The 18,759-nt window shown below is 47.0% G+C and overlaps 1 protein-coding gene across 4 annotated transcripts in view; it reads right to left on the minus strand.

Moving 5' to 3' along the window:
- Nucleotides 1–2,754: 2,754 nt before the first annotated feature.
- DHX35 (DEAH-box helicase 35) overlaps nucleotides 2,755–18,759 on the minus strand; it is a 68,617-nt gene continuing 52,612 nt past the window's right edge. For 2 of the 4 annotated variants that reach the window (XM_057703390.1, XM_057703391.1), the window contains 7 exons: nucleotides 18,581–18,675; nucleotides 16,349–16,426; nucleotides 14,715–14,844; nucleotides 10,692–10,773; nucleotides 8,658–8,729; nucleotides 7,719–7,830; nucleotides 2,755–3,967 (listed from right to left, as the gene is read on the minus strand). In XM_057703390.1, coding sequence (XP_057559373.1) covers nucleotides 3,923–3,967; nucleotides 7,719–7,830; nucleotides 8,658–8,729; nucleotides 10,692–10,773; nucleotides 14,715–14,844; nucleotides 16,349–16,426; nucleotides 18,581–18,675 — 614 coding nt within the window. In that variant the 3' untranslated portion in view covers nucleotides 2,755–3,922. Of the gene's footprint in view, nucleotides 3,968–7,718; nucleotides 7,831–8,657; nucleotides 9,731–10,691; nucleotides 10,774–14,712; nucleotides 14,845–16,049; nucleotides 16,173–16,348; nucleotides 16,427–18,580; nucleotides 18,676–18,759 lie in introns of those variants that run through there. The other 2 variants (XR_009048503.1, XM_057703393.1) reach the window with 2 other exon arrangements.

The following is an 18,759-nucleotide window of genomic DNA, read 5'->3' on the forward strand; positions in this document are numbered from 1 at the left end:
AGTGGAAAGTATCTGATCTTATCTAAAGGTGAAGTAAGGGATCTGGGCACTGAATCCTGCTGCCTTGAATCCTTCCAATTGTGTAAAGACAGGTAGTCCTCCTGCCGCTCCAGAATTTCACTTGCAATTCAGTTGCCTGGCAAGGCGCCCCCATTTCCCCAGAGCTACGATGCCTGGTGCTGATGCTGCCAGTGGGCCAGTACAGTCCACTTAGTCCACAACCCAATGGCTCCTGGACGTGGGGATTTCATCAACCAGTTTTTAAAATTTGAATTGGTTTTTTTTTTTAATTTATTTAATTTTATTTTTGGCTGTGTTGGGTCTTTGTTGCTGTGCACGGGCTTTCTCTAGTTGTGGCAAGCAGGGGCTACTCTTCATTGCAGTGCATGAGTTGCTCACTGCAGTGGCTTCTCTTGTTGTGAAGCACAGGCTCTAGGCATGAGGGCTTCAGTAGTTGCAGTGCGTGGGCTCAGCAGTTGTGGCGCATGGGCTTAGCTGCTCCGCAGCATGTGGATCTTCCCGGACCAGAGACTGAACCCATGTCCCCTGCATTGGCAAGCAGATTCTTAACCACTGCACCACCAGCCAAGGCCCTGAATTGGTTTTTAATTGGGAGACTGATGTAAGATTGTTGATATTTTATTTTTCCAAGGAAAGCATTTTTTTAAACTACCATCTAATATCACCATCATTTTCTAAAAGAAAGAACATTTTCTAAAAGAACATTTTAGCACCAAAAAAAAAAAAAATCAAGGATGGAATAACAAAGCTTTACAAAATGCTTATTGTTACATGTTCGTCACTTGGAGAGGGCAGTCGGGAAAACTCATCATGGGCTGACATTGGTGCCCACCACCATGAACTGCCTGGAGGTGAATTCCAACCCCACTGATCAGAGCTTTGGGGGAACAGGTCAGTGGGCTTGGGGTGGATCCTGGGACAGGTTAGAGTACCACCTGTGTAAAACCTGCCACTCAAGTCTGATGCTCCTCCTGACCGCCCAGCTGGAGGCTCACCGCCCTCCCCGGGTTGATGTCCTTGTGACATCTGTCTCCTTTACCAGTGGTTCCAAGCCACCACATCATTAGAATCACCTGGGCTGGAGCTTTTCAAGCTGCAGACTCCCAGGTCCCACTACCAGAGATCTGGTCCAGGAGCTCCAGGATGGGGACTCGTGGTCATCTGAATTTAGGCACCTCAGACCCATGCCCCCAACCACTCGACTCTCTGAAATGACTGACCGGAAGCCATCAGCACTGGGTCCTGAAAAGTGAAGCTGAAAACAGGGACAGAAAGCAGGGGAACCCAGACTGAATGGAAGCACATGGGCCACCAAGGGAAAAACATTGCTGCTTGCAGGCTGTGTTGGTACTGATGCCAGAGCGTGGAGCTGGGGGGACAGGATGACTCTCCATGTTCATGGCCAAAGTGAAAGGCTCAGCTGGGAGGGGACAGACAGGGCAGCAGAACATGAGCACGATCTGCACGTTCACACCAGCAAAGGGTCTTGTTGCGGGGAAGCTTCGTTTGGAGGCTGCCTGGCTTCTGACTACCGCCGTGGCCTCTACCATCTCTCACCACTGTCATCCTTGTCCCCCGCCTCCCATGCTGGTCCCCTCATCCAGTCACTGGTCATTGAACGTCTCCACCCCCAACCTTGTGCCATGCACGCAGCCCAGGTGCTCAGCCAGCATCTGCCGACCGGGCTGAGAAACGCGCAGAAGTGCTGGCTGGACCAGGGGACTCCTTGTGATGGCACCACCCAGCCCTCAGGGACCCCAGCTTCAGGACAGAACCGGCGGAGTGTGAACAAGCACAGAAGCGCCCGTCCCTCGGCCTCCAGGACACCGCTCCACACCATTTCCCAGCGCAGACTCTCCTCTGCCGTCTCATCCATGCAGCTGGCTTCAGAAGGAAGACACTGCAGTATCATGGAAATTTCGCTAACAATATTTGAATCCCTGTGTGGGGCTTGAGGGGACTCATTCTTGCAGAATTGACTTGGGGACAAAGTCTTGTGAGCTGCTAGGCCAATGGGCCCTGCTGGCCTCTTTCAGCTAGGCTGGGTCATTGCTCTCTGATGGGGTCATGTGGTCCTGCAGATACACACAGAGAAGGCCCCAGGCCAAGGCCACGATTTCACGGTTGTAGGCCTCTGATGGTGATGATTCCTCTCCACACAAGAGAGGCTGTGATGTGACCCAGGGTACAAAGCTCAGAGGCCTTTCCTGGTGGGGGCTGCCCCTGAGAGGTGGGGTACTGGAGCACATATGTGCCTGGGGTCAGGGACGCACAGGCAGAGGCAGCCAGTGACGTGGTGCTGGCTCCAGGCCGTGTCCCGGACTGTTCTATATTTGATCTCCTGTTTTGATCTGCGGTCTCACCCCCAGAGGATGTGGACTCGGCACCTTTTCCTCCGTCTACCCCAACAGACGCTCGTTAGGATCAGTCCCAGTCCTAAATCCAAACTTCATAAAAGCATTTCTGACCTTTCTCCACAAGGATCCAAACTAGACACTGGTGAGAATTAGCGCTTCTTTGGGACCTCATTTAAACAGCATCCCATGTTTGCTCTAACAAGCTCTGGAGGGCATTTGGTCACATGATCTTGCTCTACAGTGCTTCCTGTGCCCATGTGACTCCCAAAGCTGCTGCGTGTCAAGCATATGGTTTCTTAGCTAATGTCAAGCCCTCACTGGGAAGCATTCATTGGACCATCTTAAAATACAGACCATGAGAACCACGGATGGGAGGGAATGCATTTACTTTAAGTATAAAGGTTTACTATTATTAACAAGTTATCACTATTATTTACATGTTTATAAAACAGAAATAAAAATGACATACACATTTGGTGCCGAAAGTGGCACATCCAAACTAATATCAGTACAAAAATAAACTTTCGAGCTACGTGTTTTTAAATAAATGTCATTGAAACAGTAAGGGGAAAACAATCTGTATCAGTCACGGGTTGAAATGCAAACATCATCACAGAAAAGCAGCCCAGGGGACTATGACACCAGTGCCTGCTGGAAGGGCCCCCGCCCCCGTCCCGCATTCTCACAAGAACCCAAGCAAACACACAAAAGACAAACATACAAGTTATGTTCCTGAGCTACAGAAGCTTAGAGCCTCTAAACTGTTGTGAATTTCTGCTACAGAGGATCTGGGATGGTGTTTGAGCTGATGAGCTTTCACTAATGGCATCAGGATGTGATACCATGTGCGGAGGGGAAGCTAAGCCCGCTCTTGAAGCAGAGAAACCCTGTGCTAACACAGCACAGCACACATGGGTCCTCTGTCAATCTCCAATCCTCGCAAGTCTCCTGAACGCAAACAGCGACACGGGCAGAAGGCAAACATAAGCTGCTTGGTTTGCAGGCCCCTGTGCCTACCAGACATGCCCCTGGGTGATTCTGACAGAAATCTGCCACGTTTCCAGGGTCTCAGGCCTTCGCAGATTCACACCTGGCCACAGGCCTCATTGGTCAATGGAGCCGTGGCCCCAGCAGGGAAGGCAAAGCCAACCCAGCAAACCCTCTGCCCACCTGGTGGTGCTTCAGCCTGTGGCAGCTGCTTTCTTCTTTGTTCCCCATGAAGCTTGGCCAGGACTGCGTGCCTGGTGGCAGTGGCACACTGGGCCAGGGAGGGTGCTGGGTGAGCAAAGAGCACGTTCCTCCAGCCCCGAGTGGCAGGATGCTCGCCCAGGCACAAACTCCTCCGGGATCCCGGCGAGGAATGCAGGTGCTGAGAGGGGCGGGAGGGAAGGGGCTGTGAACGGGCTGCAGCCCACTTCAGAGCCCCTGAAGGGTCCACAGGAGCCGACACCAGCTCCCCCACCCTGGGGGGGTGCGGGCTGGGGGAGGTAGCAGCGTGCAGGAAAGGGCACCAAGCAGCCCCTGTAGCAGCGGCCCAGCTCGGCTCACTGATCCTGGACCTTGGCTCTCTTGGCTTTTAGGGACAGGTGCTGCAAGAGAAGAGAAAACATCATCGCTGTGGTTGGTGACAGGAAGCGGACTTCAACATGGTTCCCATGGAAGTGACCAAATCCAAGCGTCCATCTGGCCCATGCCTTCTCAGTTAATGTCCTGCCCCTCAGGCAATAGAGGAAAAAAAGCCCAAGTGGCCAACAAAGAAAACGGGTCTTCAGTAAGCCACACAGCCTGAGGTCTGGCCACCCCGGCTCAACCTGGGCCCCCAGAGCTCTGCAGGCAGCTGTCAGTGAGACGCGGCTGCCCCTCTGCCCCAGCCCCCTGGCCAGCACTGCAGCCCAACACCCGTGCTGCTCAGGGGCCTGGGCTCGGGCCGCAGATCACCTCGAGTTCCCTAGAATTTCTTGAGAACGGTCAAGGGAAAGTCTCCTCCCCTTAGGAACAAAGAGGTCAGCCAACTTACCCAGCACCCCCTAGGCAGGTACCTGAGCTCAAGGCCCTCCTCTCACAGAGCCCCGCACAAGAGCAGAGAAGACACACAGGAAAAGGACACTTCCTGGTGACACATTTTTCTTTTAGAAATGTCACTCTACCAGTATAAATAACCTAAGAAGCATTAACATTATAATCACGGGCATCAGATAATAGGACTGGGGGAGACAATCATTCTTTACACTCTAAGGTAAAACGAAAAGCGCTAGAAATCCTAAAATGTGCATTTGGGGCAGGGAGTGTAAACAGAGGCTTTTAACAAAGGTCCTCTGGTCACCAACTGAGGTATCCCTGATACCCCCTTAATAATCATAAACCAACAGCCAGGAGATGACCCAGGTGTGCTGCCCTAACATGCAGTGGGACCTTCACACGAGGAATCCGCAACCCCTCGACTGCCAGCAGAGCAGGCCCACCAACGCCCAGCACGCTGTGCCCAAACCCCACCTCTCAGCACACCTACAGTGGCCCCGAGACAGCCATCCCCATCGCCGCTCCGACAGAGAACTGCAGGCGGGTGCAAAAGAAGACGCAGCAGCACCCCACCAAGGTGGGTGGCTGGGTGAACTGACAGGATGCGTGGCTGAGTGAACAGGACACAGAGGCAAACAAGCCGCAGGAAGCCACAGGTTCTAACCACTCGTGCCCAAGAAAGGAGCAGTATGGATTCTCGCAGAGGCCCTGGTGAAGAGGGTTTTCCCCTGATTCCAAAGATATCTCAGAATCAGGAGGAAAAATTAAAGGAAAAGCAAATCTCTGAACAGGTCGCCCTGTCCTTCCCCTCTCCAGATGTGGGTCTTCTTGAATTTCTCCAAATTCCCTCCTCCGTGCACTTCCCCTGACGTGACCCCTCCCACTCACGGGAAACACCCACAGCCTGAGCTTGGGAACGGGGGGGGGGGGGGGTGAGGTCATCATGCCTGTGGGACCATTTTTGGTGCTCATTTCTGAGGAGAATGTTGAGTACAAACAAAGCTGACTCCAGACCACTTCAAGCCTCTTTGCAGGGTGAGAGCAACACGCCGAAAAACAGTGGTAATGGAAAGTCACCAACGATGCCAGGAACAGAGCATCCACTTAGGACAAGTTAACAGCAGAAGTGCCACTGGACTGTTCAGTTAAGGGGGGGCCAAGTTGCTTGGGGTGGAGGGAGGGTTAGGGCCCTCGCCTGTACAATGAGATTGTCCAACTAGGTGATTTCTGAGGTCCTGGCCTCTCTAAAAATACTCTGATCACAGGCAGTCATCAGAGTGTAGCAGATGAACTGAAAAACAGGCATATGGAGAAAAAAGACAAACTTGGCATGCCATTTTCTTCAAAATTCTGCGGCAATCTGCTCTTTAACTTTGTGTGTCTGACCTAGAGAAACTGTCATTTGAGCTGAGAAGGGAAAATGACTCCACTTCTAGGTTAATTCTGTTCTCCAAGAGTCTAAACGAATCTGAGACAACTTCAGAGCTACCCTTCTCTAAGCGCCTGCCTCTTCCTACTCTAACGAGCACTCTCACAAGTGCACCATTCTCCTTCACCCCTAGTTTTGCATTTCTAATTGCTGCTCTTGGACTTCTGAAGTCTGCTGCTTTCCACCGGAGAGGTTTGGAGGAAAAAGATTTTTCTTTCACTTCATGTTTATTCTCAATAGCCCAAACCAGCAGAGACAACACACTGTGTTTTTATCAGTCTCCGCAGTTGATCTCATTTCTAGCTGAAATATCTGGATGAGGATATGTGAAGAACGGTATAGGTTTGAATGGTTTTTTGTTTGTTTAAGATTTAAATATCATAGGATTTTAAAAGGACAATTTCCCTTGACATTGCTGGAGGGAGAGGGATGAGAAGATCCTTCCATTTATAGGGTCACAACTCGAATGTTCCAGTAGTTGAGCAAGTGAAATAAACAAGTGAGGCGGGCCCTGGATAGAGTCGCTTGCCGCAGGCAGCCACTCCTCAGCCCTTGCCAAGCAGCAACTCAGCCTCAGAAACTCAGCAAATTTAACATTTCTTCCAAGAGAATCTTGAAATCCATATTTAATGTGAAATCTCCCAATTTTAAAATGTACCAATCAAGCCAAATTTTGGTTTGAAAATAAACTGATGAAGTAACAGGTTTTGGTTTTGCTTCTGTGGTAAACAATGATAAAACTGGACAAAATATTGGAAGCAATCATTTTCAGGCTCTGGGTTGTAATCCCTGAGAAAAAGGAAACACTTGACGTGAGATTTATATTCATCCCAGGTTTCTGCAAGGCTCTCCAAACCATATCATAGGGAAGTGAATCCTAAACAGAGAACAGTACAGCTGGGCAGAGGAAACACAGATCAGAGGTCAGAGCTGCTGAGCTGGCTGGAACTTGCAGGACAGGGCATCAGAAAGGAGGAGCTCCAGAAACCTACACAGAGCTACCACCCTTAAGTCTTTGGTTGAATGCTACGCTGCACACATGCGGGCCAAGGTTCCATAAGGCCGGCCGAGAACAGTTACTGGGGAGTTGTGACCTGATAGGGAGATTCTGGAGGTCTGTACAGTGCCGGAGACACTGCAGTTCTGACCAGCCAGAGTGCATATCCTAGGCATTCAGCTGAGACATCAAAATGCCCATGTCTTAGGAGTAGGGCTACTCTAGACATGCCCGAAAAAGACTAAAATCAGGCCTTGGTGGAATTAAACTGATCTGCCAATACTAACTGTCTACTAGGAAAAAACTCAATAGTCTATAAAGACAACAAAATCAACTTTTCACAACGAAGCACCTATAATTGTCCAGCATACAACAACAAATTACTAGACAAGAGAAGCGGGAAAATGTGATTCACAAAGAGGTAGAAAAACAGTCTATAAGCAAAACAGATCAGAGATGACAAAGATGCTGAATTACCAAGCATGTCTGCCGTGGAGGAAGAGCATATACCACATGCACAGCTATGCCGGCGCTCGGCACCCCCCGCCCCGGGCTAAACTGTCTTAGTCGTCAGCTTGCAAGTGTGTTTACCGTCCTGGCGAGGCAATCCTCACCAGAGGATATTCGTGCTGTTCCTTGTGAACACAGTGCCGTGTGACAGAATTTCTTTGGAAATGGTTTAGAAGAGCAGAGGGAGAGAAGAAGAGCTGAAGATACATTCTCTTTTCCCGTCATATAAGTTGGAGGGATATATTTTTAAATGCATGTCACCGTGAGCAAATGGTACGGTGCTTTTACCGTCCTGGCCTTTCACCTTATGTACCATGGTGGCAGGGGGTGGGGGTGGGGGGCAGGTAACAGGTGGTTTTGGGGGAGAGTCTCAGTTCGTTCCTACCGTTCCTTGTTGATAAAAGTGTGGAGCCAGCTCCAACAGCCAAGCAGATTCAATGGCGGTCACATCTCTCATGTAATACTTGGAGGTTTGGATAACTTCATTGTAGATAACCCTGAAACAAGAGGAAAACGTGAGCTGATTTCCTGTATCTCATGGGGAGACTCAGAACCGCAGCAGCTACAGATGACGAGTTTCTCCCCTTTCACGCGTTTCTATCCATTCTGTGTGCCCAGCACTACACTACACAAAGGGGTTCAGGTCGCTCCCTTCAGCCTCGTGACCTGAGTGGTGGGTACCAGTGTGTCCATTTCACAGAGGAGACTCTAGGTCCTACGTGATTTCCAGGACATCTCAGTTATCAGCACAGGACCCTCTGGATCCTTACGCTGTTAATATTCATAGAACGCTGAACAGAGCCTAATGACTTTATTAGAAAATGCAGAAACCAAAGCAAAGGCTCACTGATTCTAAAAGGGGCTGGGAACTGATTGCAAAGAGACACGCGGGAACTTTCCAGAGTGATGAAGTACTCTGTATCTCACTAGCAGCATGGGTTACATGGGTACACAGAGCTATCAATACTCTTCCAATCTATATAAATTATGCTTCTATTAAAAAAAAAAAAAAAAAAAAGGCTGGCCTGAGGCTGAGGTAAGAGACATCAGAGAGCCAAAAAGGTAATCTGCCCAGCACAAGGGTGGAGCCCCCAGTCCGTGGGTGAACACGAATGTTTGCTGAGTGGATGAGGGAGCAGAGGAATAAGATCGTTGGCTTAAAGGGGACCTTGATAGAGCAGAAATTCTATAGCCGACTTGGTAGAACAAAGTCAGCAACCGTGTACTGGGCGCCTATACTCCGGGCGCTGGGGACCCAGAGACAAGCGAGAGCGAGGCCTTGCCTTCCACGCACTCACAAGGCAGAGGAGCAGGAGGGGCTTACCAGCGGGGCGGCGTCTCTGCGTAGAGGACCGACGCAGGGTGGATGTGCAATTCATGGTCGTCACGGATGGTTCTTGGGAAGCAGAACAATTCTGTCTCAGGTACGTGTTAAACACTTACAGCAAGCCCTTCCCACAGACGCCTCATCAAAAATGAGTGCAGGCTGTACGTCACACAAGCAATCATTCTCTCCATCTTCTCCTGTGCCCTCTATGACCCCTCCCCTGCTCTCACCCCTGAAATCAAGAATAAATCATGCAAAAGAGAGAAGAAAAGCAACACGTGGACACTCAAAAACAGGAACTGAGAAAGACAATGCTCTGCCTGGGTTTACGTTTATCTTCTGCAGGTTCTCGTTCAAAACTTTCCTTGAGAACAGAAATAATATACACTTCTATAAATTTTCCTATTAAACAAGGTTAAACAGTAAAGGTAAAGACAATGGGGGAGATTAGAATAGGAGAAAGAAAGAAAGCTCAGTACTGGACTATCCACTTCTTCTCTGAGATGGTATTTCAAATTCCAACTCAGATTTGATTCGATTTAATTCAAAAACTATTTACTGCGCACACATCTATTGGTAAGACGAGCTCACAAGAGACCATTAAAGGACTAGGATGCTACTGCCCAAGCTATAATTACAGAGCGCTTCTGCGGGTACCAGGGACCCATGCATCAGGACACGCCTCAAAGCCACGACCCAGCTCATCTCTGGCACTGGAATACAGCAGCGCCTGGGGTCCTGGCTGTCCTAGCAGATGACTGCCACTAAGCTCTGTCTCAAGAGGACTCACTACCGCGAAGCCTGTTATGGAGCCTGTAGTTTTGTGGAGGATGCTGGCAAGAGGATCCTGTAAATGCTAGGAGAAACTGCTAATTAACACTCTTGAAGAGAGAGGGGCAATCAGAATGACAACAAAATAACAGCACTCACTGGAGAAGATCACAGGCCTCTCCAGCGCTGCCTCAAATGGGGACAGCTCAGTGCTGGGAGAGGAGCTCAGACGACAGGCGACAGAATCATGATACTGACGGGCTAGTCTCCTGGGCCGGAAGTGACACACACAGAACAAACTAGAGGCAAATGTAAAGTGCTGCACTGAGGACCAAACAGTCAGCTCCAGGATACCTGATGGAGGAGACCTGGCTGCCAAAACAACGAACAAAGACACTCAATGCAACTCTGGGCTCATTAACAACGTCCAGCGTCCGGGACAGGACATCATGGTGACCTCTGGATCACAGGACTGTAGTATGTTCTGAGGGGAGGAAGCTAAAGACAATGTATAGAGGAAGTCCAGAGACAAGCTGGGGAGAAAGCCTTCTGAGTGCTCCCTTAGGAAAGAGGGGCTCGTTATGATCACTGGCTTTAAACAAGCTCAGAAAAAACAGACTTTTTAAAAGTAACAATTCAAAGAGCTGGAATGATTCAGTTTGGAGAAAAGAGGCCTAAACTAGGTGTTAGCTTTTACCACATCTGGCTATGCTAGAGGTCATCGGAGAGCAACAATGACAGTGATTTTTCTATGCCTAGAAAATGGAACTGGAAGAGACAGGCTATAGTCTGGAGCAGTGGGAGGGGCACCTGGCACATGAAGAAACACTTGCCTCGTTCAAATGTGGCCACAATGTGGTTGGCTGGCTTCAGTTCCGCTCACCTCTAAGAACATCATGAACTGCCCAATGGCAAAAGTAACTTCTCCAGGAAAGATCATCTTTAATGATTCCCTCTGGTCCTATTATTCTCTGATTAGAATGGAAACATTACCAGCCTCCAGACTTGTAACTGTCATCCTCCTACCACAGGAGGATGGACTGAGTATTTGAGAATCATAACCATAAAGTTAAGACATTTCGCTTAAAGCTATACAGCTAACCTCAATGCATCTTTAGAAGGAGGCGTGATACAAATAAAGAAAAATGATTTAATTTCTCTACTTTCTTGGCATGTCAGCTTGCTATGGGGTTTGGATTATTTTTAAGATTTCAATGATTTCAGTGACTTCACAAATGACTTCATGAAATATCATGTTACCTATAAGCTCCAGTAGAATGAAACCTTGCGGCATTTGCAAAAAATCCGGAAACAATGCACCTCAGAACCGGATCTGGATCACCTACACAAGGCAGCAAACAGAGAGATGCATGAGACCTCGCCTGCCCTGTGCTCCGTGTGCTCAGGCCTGTGCCATGAGGCCCACCCCAGGCTGCTTCGAGCCACCTCGCAACCATCTCCTGAATGGGTCCCAGTCCCATGCTTCCCAGTGCTGGACACCTGCCCTGGTACCATCTACGGAGGTCCCCACCCACCTACATGGCTGCCGAGGGAAACATACTGGACTGTTCCCTTAACCTGAGCCCCCCAACTGCCCCCGGGGCCACAGACGACAAGACCAGGCTGAGCACCAGAACTTATAGAGCACTCCACAGGCTGGCCAGTGACCTCAGAATTCCTTTTTAGGAGAGCATTTTGCAGCAATAACGTTCCTTCCGTAAGACACAACCGGGGACACTAACACTACAATATTATTTCTGTGATTATAGCTACAGTTTGTAATTCTTCAAAATTTGCAAACGTCTCGTTTTAGTTGGTGTCTGTGTTGCTATAGTAAACATCTCCCAAGGATAAAGCCTGCCTGTTTATTAGATGATTTCCACATGATATACCCAAATTACTGTGCAAAACGATAATGTCATCTATATGGCTTATGACAGATGCTATTTCATCAATTCTAAGACTCACTCTTTTTTATACTTTAACTCACTGAAATCAGGACAGTGTTTTATAATTGGCAGCACTGTTTTTTTCCTTAATGATACATAATGGTGTGTCTTACGAATGATGGCGTCTTAGATCCAGCAAAATACAGCATGTTGGTAAATAAGTTCCCAGAAGGTGGTATAATTTACAAAGCCACCAACAATGTATGAGAATGTCGGTTTCACTGCATTCTTACCAGCAATGGTCTGACAAAAAGTACCCCTTCTTTCATTGTACATTTATTTGATTACTATCTGTATTTCTTCTTTTGTTAATTTTCCATTCCGTTCCTTTGCCTATTTATCAACTTGGAAACTAGTGGGGTTTTTTCTTTTTTAATATGTTAAACAGGGAATTCCCTGGTGGTCCAGTGGTTACTACTCCGTGCTTCCACTGCCGAGGGTTCAGGTTCAATCCCTGGTCGAGGAACTAAGATCCCACAAGCCATGCGGCATAGTCAAAAAGGAAAAAAAAAAAGAAGCTAAGACATTATTTAAAAAAATATGTTAAATAAACTCATTCTGAATAAAGTTTTTAAAATTTTTTATCTCTTATATCTGCTGAAAATATTTTTCACTCGTTGCTTTCTTTAACATCTAGAAGTTTTAGATGCTAAAACATCAGTAAGTTTTGCACGTAACTTATTGAGTTTCCATGATTTTCCCTTTTGTTCTTCAGCACAGAACTGATAAACTTCAAATTTACATTTCTAACCACAGTCACAGTCTGATCCTAGACGCAGTCCATTCTCTCCAACTTCCCTAAAGAAATTTCTATGTAGAATGTGCACTGTTATCAAGATGGTATCACTTCCAAGGGGTGAAAACTGGCTGTTGAGAGTGGGGTAGTGGGGAATCTTAGATACTACAATGACTGTGGCCCTCCAGAGCTCAACCCTACCTTACAAAATCTTGTCCCTTAGTATTTAACTTCTCTTGTTAGGAAGAATTGAAATTCAATGTAACTTTTCTCCTGGGCGAGGGGTTTGATAGGGACAGAATAAAGGGACAAAGTAGGTGATTAAATAGTTAATCCCACTAGGGGACTGTAAGTAGAGAAAAAGTATGGGAGACCCCTGTAAGTTAATGATCACTCAAGAAAGCAGGCTTGCTTAGCAACAAAACTGTGCAACAGAAGCATGAGACATGCCCCCAAACAATAAAACGATGGTGGGATGAGACCCATATCCTGCCCAGAGAGCTCAGTAAGTTAATGACTCTTAGGACACACTCCTCTGCACACACTAAAAACAAAAATGTAAGGACAGGTGACATTATACTGAAACCTGGGATGATTTACCATTTTTAATATATGTTACTGCCTTTTTGCTCATTTTCATTGCACCATGACAGTCCCAGTTTGACCTTGTAGGGACAAGAAAACTCCCCTGCCTGATGTGGAGGAGGAGGAGGAGCTGACGATGGAAGCCTGCCGTCTACCCAAGAATGAGGAAGAAGGTGGTCTCCTCCCCCTCCCCACTTTTCCTTTGATTATAAAACTGTAGCCCTCCAAGTTCTCGGCACAGCACCCTCTTGCCCACCTGCCTGTAAGCCTCACAAGTGTCCAATTCTTATAAATCACTTATCTATCCCTTTGCCTCTTGCTGAATTCCTTCTGCACCGAGACATAAAGAAGTGGAGCTCCCTGGAGCCCCCCAAGACACATTTCTGCACTTTCAGGTGGACAATGAAAAACAGGTTAAGAAACAAAGATGCAGGTGCTCGGTTATCCTCTATCTTCTGGGCAACAGATGCTTGATTGGCTTCTCCCCAGTGAGCTTCCTATTTCTATCGATGACACCAACTTTATCCAATCACTCAGGTTTCAACTCTCCCCTCTCTTGTGAGCTTGGCCATCCATCAATACTCTCCGGGCACCTAATATGCTCCTCTCTCCCCGCACGTGCCTCCACAGTCCTCCCTGCCTAACGAGCCCTTTGCCACTGGTTTCTAATGCAACCAGTCGCTCAACTGGACTTCCGCCACTACTCTTGGCCCACTGTGAGGCCTCCCAGGCCGGTCCCCCCGGATTCCTTCTTCCCTGCCTTCCTGCTACAGCCCCCATCACTGTCCGCCATGATCACTCAAATGTCTGCTCCTGCAGCTTCTAAGACAACGGATAATTTCATACTGCCGTACTCTGTCTCTCTGTAGGAACCTTTCCCATCACTGCACTGCTTCCTTAGAGTAAGAACCATGTCTTTGTCATCGTGTCATTCGTTGCTCTTTATAAAGGCAAAATAGAGCTCTGGAATAAAACTGCCTGAGTTCTGACTCTACTGTACACTCACTGTGGGACCCTCATGCACCAAGTCAAGCACTGCCTCTGAGCCCGCTCGTCGCATCTGTGGGGTGGGGTAACAGCAGCACGTGTTCCACTGAAGTGCTGCAAGTACTGAATGAATTCACGTACGAAAACACAACGCTGCCGGGCCTATTACAGGTGCTTAAGAAAGGTGAGCGAGCGCAGGTGGTGCCCAGAGTGCAACGAGCACCGGGCACACAGGAGGGGTTCAAGGGACAACCGCTGAGTGGCGGAGCAGATGCATCACCCCCTCAAAGGCGCGCGTCTGAGCCACACAGACCTGGCTTTGCTGGTTACCAGCTGTGTTGTCTTAAGCTTAAATTAACTTCTCCCTGGAAACTTACAAATCCTCTGTTAGATAAGGATAACCTCACCTACATCTCAGAGTAGGAGATTAAGCAGAGAATATTAAGTAGAAGCTCCGCCATGGTGTAATCTAGTGTGTCCTCAATAAACAGTTGTCACTGTCACTGCTAGTGGCCAGAAAATGTGTCTTACATAGCACTTCCATCTTACCCCACTGACTGACTAGGCTAAACACACAGCACTTGCTTTAGTCATACCTGTAACTGAAAATAAAATGCAGTTTTTATGGAAGGGCCATAAATGTTGTCCACTTAAAAGTCATTTCTCTTGCAAAGCCTACATGGGAAAATCAACCATATAATTGTACAATGATGTGAACAATAATGATTCTTAAGTGTTGTTGGGGCTTGTTTAATTTTTTTTCATAAGAATAGCCTTCAAAAAGAGAAAAGAAAAAAGAAAATAAATAAATAAATTAAAAATTAAAAAAAATAAAAACGGACCTCCTTGGGGGAAAACATGCTACTTCCACAAGCAGCTTTTCACCAACACAGGCAATTCAAAATGTGAGCCTGGTGTGGGTACAAAGCACACTGTGCTGCCCACACCAGCCCAGCCCGAGAACGCCAAGAACGCAACTGCATGAGCAGAGACAGGGCATCACCCGCGGTGGTGGTTTACACTCACCTTCACTGGATTTCTTGGGCACTTGAAACTTGACAAGAAGCTTCTTCAACTGCTCTCTCACTGTGGCGGCTCTGACGAGACCCTTGTAATTCAGGAAGTGCTCCTGACACCACTGGGAGTTCTTATTGTGCTGCGGGACAACCAGACAGAGGGCGAGTGAGGATAGCGCAGGGAGGTCCTCGCCCGGGGCGACGTGGTGGAAGGCATTCATCTCTCTGCTCCCGTTTGCTTACTCAATGGGACAAGACCTTCAGATCCTAACGGGCCCTTTTATTGCCCCATCTCTCTACACAGACGTTGACCACCCCACCCACCACCTGACTGCTCTTCGATCTCACTCTGTGCTGCAGAGCAAGTGAGAACTTAATGACGAGCAGAGTTGTGTTCAATCTTAAACACCAACGGGAGGGGCCAACTATCAGACAACACCCCTTCCCTGGGGTTCTTCGCAACTCAACTTTCCCTCTCTGGCAGGCTTGAGTTTATCACTTTATTTGACTACAGGCAAGTCATACGACACTTGCCAATTTAGAAATAACTTGCAAATTACTACTATTTATCCCCAACGTATGATTTTTCTAACAACAGTGCTGAATTTTGTTCTATACTCTGAAGTATGATCAACACGTCCTAAATCACTGCTGCAGGAGAGTACCCATGAAATTATCAACCAGGGAGGAAAGTGTTTAGATAAGAAAATACAATTCAAAGAGGACTTCCCCAGAAGGCAACTACACAATAATGCAGTGAAGCCCTGGACCGGCTTTCTATTGGAAATGATGCACTATTTCTGCACAAATGAATTTTAAGCGACTTAATCCAAAATTAAATCTCAATAAGAGATCGGGTTTTCTGAAAGTTGTTCATTAACTAAATAATCTCCTTGCAAATCTCTGGGAAAACGAAAACTTAGTATTTCTCCCCTTCTAAGAAATCATTTAAGAAATAAAGACAAGATACTGAATATCTATAATGTCTCATTTCCCCCTTCCATCCTTTCCTTTACATAACAAGTTCCTTTTCTCATTGTTTTTATCATCATTAGATCTCTCTTTAGCGATTTTTAGCGAGGATTTTTTTTTTTAGTGAGGACTTTAAGCTGTATTATTTGCTCCTAGTTTTACAGACTATTAAGAACAACAAAAATTACCATCACCATGGCTAAATCTGGGTATGGTATGTGAATCTATACGGATCCTCAACTAAATGTCTTCTCCTCGGTTGTCCGGCAGCTGGAGGGGTGGTGACTATGTGAAATCTCAAACCCACGCGGACAGCTTTGAAGATTCAAGACTACAAGTTACTCTCAGCCTCATTTATTTACAGAAAACATACCAGAACTTTCTATTCAAATGTTGGACAGTGTTGTCCAGGAACACGGGATGGGCGTGAGGTGGAGTGAGGAGAGGGTGGGCTGAGGACGGCCGAGCTGCTGGCCTGCTGCTGGGGACCACATCTCTACGCAGGGGAAACAAGAAACCACCATGGATGAGAAGTCCTGGCAATAATCTAACAGGAAAATAGAGGCCTGTTGGCCATTCTTTTATAAACCGCGCTTCCGGAATCCTCGCCCCTAGAACACCTCTAGTGGACGGGTGCATGGAGGGGCCCTTTTGAGTGGCCGGTGTGCTTACTTTGATAAATGCTTCATACACGTTGAGCATGGTAAGATGATCTCCCTCCTCGACGGCAAATTTTCGGTGCACTCGAATCTGGAAAGAATAAAAGCAATGTTTAGAACTTGATTCTTCTGAGCCCCTTGTCCCAGAGGTAACACGATGAATAGCTCATGGCCTGTAGAGTCAGAAAGACCCGGTTTGCACCATTCTGGCTCTGTCACTTCCTGAAAGACCTTGGGCTGGTCACTTAACTTTTCCTCAGCCTCGATTTCCTTATCTATAAAACTGGAATATTAAACTTGTCTATCGAGACTGCTGTGGCATTACTGATACTATGTATAAAACAGGCAACTGATGGCAACATACTGCACAGCACGGGCAACTAACTCTACCTAATGCACTGTGGTGACCTAATGAGAGGGAAGTCCAAAAGGGAGGGGATATCTGTATGTGTGTGGCGGATTCATTTTGCTGTGCAGTGGAGGCTAACACAACATTGTAAAGCAAACATACTCCAATAAAAAACTTAAAACAAAAACAAAAAAACAAAAACCAATGCTGAGAGATTAAGATAATCCACCAAAAAGTGCAGGTGTTAGAGAAATACTAGTGTTCTTGTCTCCCTCTTCCTCTATCCAGTCAACATCTCCTCTCTCAGAAGAACTCCTCCCAGCCCCTAATAGAAGGTAAGCCCCAGAAGGGTAAGGGGCCGGCTGTCTGGAGCATGGAAGACACCACCAGCTGCGCAATCCTTTCAGACTCCATCCCTAAGTTTTTCTTTCTGTGAGATTCTGGGCAACACCATCTGCTCCCATGGGTTCAAGGAACAGCGTACCCAATATACATACAAGGACACAGATATCCTTATTGACTTCAGAATTTGCTCCTTGTATCAAACACCACACAATTCACCTTCCTTCCTTCCTTCCCTTCGTTCAATAACAGATATTTCCTGAGCACCTACTATAGGCCAGGCACTGTTCTATGCATTTGGGATGTAACTGAATATAATGGTGGTGGGAGAAAACAACAAACAGGATCAATAACTAAAATATATAGTATGGGGGGTGGTAAGAACAGCCAGAGGAGAGAAATAAAGCAGGGGATGGAGAGAGGAGGGGTATACGTTGCAATTTTAGACAGAGTGCTTAGAACTGCACTTTCCTCGTCTTGAAAATGAAAGTGCCTGACCTGAGGTAGGATTGTTAAAAAGGATAAAGGAAAAGCAAGCAGACAAACAACAAAACCATCCAGGCACACAAACTTCGTAATCTACAGCTACACAACTGTCAGGGAAGAGGATAATGGTCCACAGGAAGTTCCTCTCCTCCCTGCTACATTCAGCCCTCTGCTTCTGTTTCTGCTTCTCTGACTCGTCCAGCTCAGTTATAGGCTCTGAGCTCAGCTGGGCCTCCCTTCATCAGGACACCTCACCTCCCCAGTGCTCTTCAATATCGTAACTTTTTTTTTTCTTCCTACATGATCAGAAAGAAGACAGTTCCATATGTTCCAAGAGGAACGGAGAGTTTTTCTTCACTAAATCACTAATGCTATTCTTACTGATTCTATAGTCCTATAGTGCTAAACATATTTTGAGGACCCAAGACAAAACTCTTGACTCCATGTTGCAGTCAGACCTGATCTAGAGCCAGAGGGCAAATCCCAAATGTATTTTTTTAATTGAAGTATAATTAATTTACAATGTGGTGTTAGTTTCAAGTGTACATCAATTTTGTAACTTTTCTTTCACAGTATTTCCAGCGTTCACTCTCCTAGTTGTCATGGATGCCTGGGCCTTGGGGAGGGCCCTGTTAGCAGCTTGGCTGTGTCTGGCCTGCTGTGGCCAGGCACTGACTCCTTATATCACTAATGTGCCCACCAAGGTTGCTCCCAGAGCAGGCTTTAAAAAAAAACTTCCCTTAGGAAGTCAGTAGGACAATCGTTAAGATGTGGGGCTTTGGACTGTGAGAGGCAACTCCACTAATTCTGGCTGTGCAGCCATGAATAAGTTACCTAACTTTTCTGTGCTTCCGTCTCTAAAAATGATGATAGTAGTGCCTCCCTCCCAAGTTCACAGTGAAGATAAAATGGCACAATGCATGTAAAATGCTGGGAACAATATCAGGCACAGAGTTAACACTCAAAACATAAGCAGCTCTGTCACCCGCAATTCCTGCACAGTTTTAACAAAGGAAAAGCCCAAAGTGAGTGAGACTCACATGAACTTGGGGAAAAAGTCGGACTTACAGCCTGAGACTTCTGGTTTGAGGGGACCACAAAGATGTTCTGGATCTGCATCATGGCAGCAATGCTTAGAATTTCCTGAGAACAGCCAAAATTTCCTATAAAACAAAAAGTATGTTTGATTTCAAACATACAATGTGTCAGTAAGAAGTAAAAGATGTTTTCTGATATTTTCCTTATAC

This window comes from Hippopotamus amphibius, chromosome 12, assembly GCF_030028045.1.
Source record: "Hippopotamus amphibius kiboko isolate mHipAmp2 chromosome 12, mHipAmp2.hap2, whole genome shotgun sequence".
Classification (NCBI taxonomy): Eukaryota; Metazoa; Chordata; class Mammalia; order Artiodactyla; family Hippopotamidae; genus Hippopotamus; species Hippopotamus amphibius.